The following is a 1,323-nucleotide window of genomic DNA, read 5'->3' as shown; positions in this document are numbered from 1 at the left end:
GAGTACCATAGGGCGATTCTTGAGGTGGAGATACAAACTGGGCACCATTCCGTGTACCATAGTGAGATTCTTGAGGTGGAGATACAAACTGGGCACCATTCCGAGTACCATAGGGCGATTCTTGAGGTGGAGATACAAACTGGGAACCATTCCGAGTACCATAGGGCGAATCCTGTGGTTGCCACATTACATTGGAATTTTTGCGAACGCCATAAGGTGACTCATTGGGTACGGGCGGGGGCGCCGGTCTACCCCCATCTCCATAAGGTGACTCTGCGGGGCACAGTGCCTTGGCCCCATAGGGAGACTCCTTGGGCAGGGGTGGGGGCGCTGGCCTGCCCCCCTCTCCGTAGGGTGACTCTGGATGGCTTGGTGCCTTGCCCACGGCGCCGCCGCGCACTCCGTACAGCGACTCTGGGTGCGGCCGCCTGCCGGCCTGGTGGCGGCCGTACACGTTCTCCTCTGGGCCGTCCACCTGCTGCCCCTCCCCGTTGGACCTCGCGATGGGGGGCGTCCCGTTTGGAGTCCTGGCGGCCGCATCCACCTTGGCGTCGTACAGCGCGTCCCTGCCACAACGCGGGGTGTTGCCCCGGGCGTCGACCTTGGCGCCGCGCGGAGCCTGGCCCCGGGGGTGCCCGTACGCCGGCTCGAAGGGCACGCTGGGCGCGCACCCGCAGGCCGAGTCCGCGCCGGGGCCGTCCTCGGGGTGCTCGCCCCGCCGGCCGCCGAAGGACGTCTCCTGGACGACCGGATGGTGGCCGTCAGCACGTCCGCCTGCAACACAAGTCACGCGCGCGTAAGTTTGGTTGCCTACCCACCTTGGCGTCCGGCAGTGCACCATCCGCCCCCCGAGTGAGTCGGACAAAGATTGCGGTTCGGGAATCCAGGATCCACGGGCGGAATGTGGAATGCCGGCGCTTCTGCAGCCCTGCATGCGGGAGCGCGGCCGCACAGGCCTGATAGGGCCCGAGCGGTGCATTCGCCGCATTCAGTGCAGGTGTTGTTGTTGACGTGGCGCGCGCCCGGACAACAAATGTGGCCAGCTGGGGAAAAAAAACTTATCTCGCCAAACGCACTCACGGGAGAGAGCCAGAGACACAATTATTACTTTGACATGCAACTACGTTTTCGCTCATACGCGTCACGTAAATAACACTGCTCTTTAGGAGTGGATTTATTACTAAATCGAGCATAACTAAACATGAAAAAAGTTGCTCATAATAAATATCACATTTATGCACAAAAATGTACATATTTAGGCCCGATTACGAACTAGTAGATCAGTGCATAAGACGTATACGAGGGCAATGGGGGGGGGGGGGG

The 1,323-nt window shown here is 60.6% G+C and overlaps 1 protein-coding gene across 1 annotated transcript; it reads right to left on the bottom strand.

Annotated features, from left to right (window-relative positions):
- Window positions 1-6: 6 nt before the first annotated feature.
- Window positions 7-774, bottom strand: LOC113212650 (translation initiation factor IF-2-like; the record flags this gene model as incomplete). The annotated part of the gene is made up of 1 exon (XM_052277024.1): window positions 7-774. A coding segment is annotated over one exon (768 nt), but the record flags the coding sequence as incomplete, so codon positions are not given.
- Window positions 775-1,323: the final 549 nt, after the last annotated feature.

Source organism: Frankliniella occidentalis, unplaced genomic scaffold (genome assembly GCF_000697945.3).
Source record: "Frankliniella occidentalis isolate FOCC.00 unplaced genomic scaffold, Focc_3.1 Scaffold5475, whole genome shotgun sequence".
NCBI lineage: Eukaryota > Metazoa > Arthropoda > Insecta > Thysanoptera > Thripidae > Frankliniella > Frankliniella occidentalis.
Note: the sequence above shows the minus strand (reverse complement) of the source record. Positions and strands in the feature narration are given on the sequence as shown.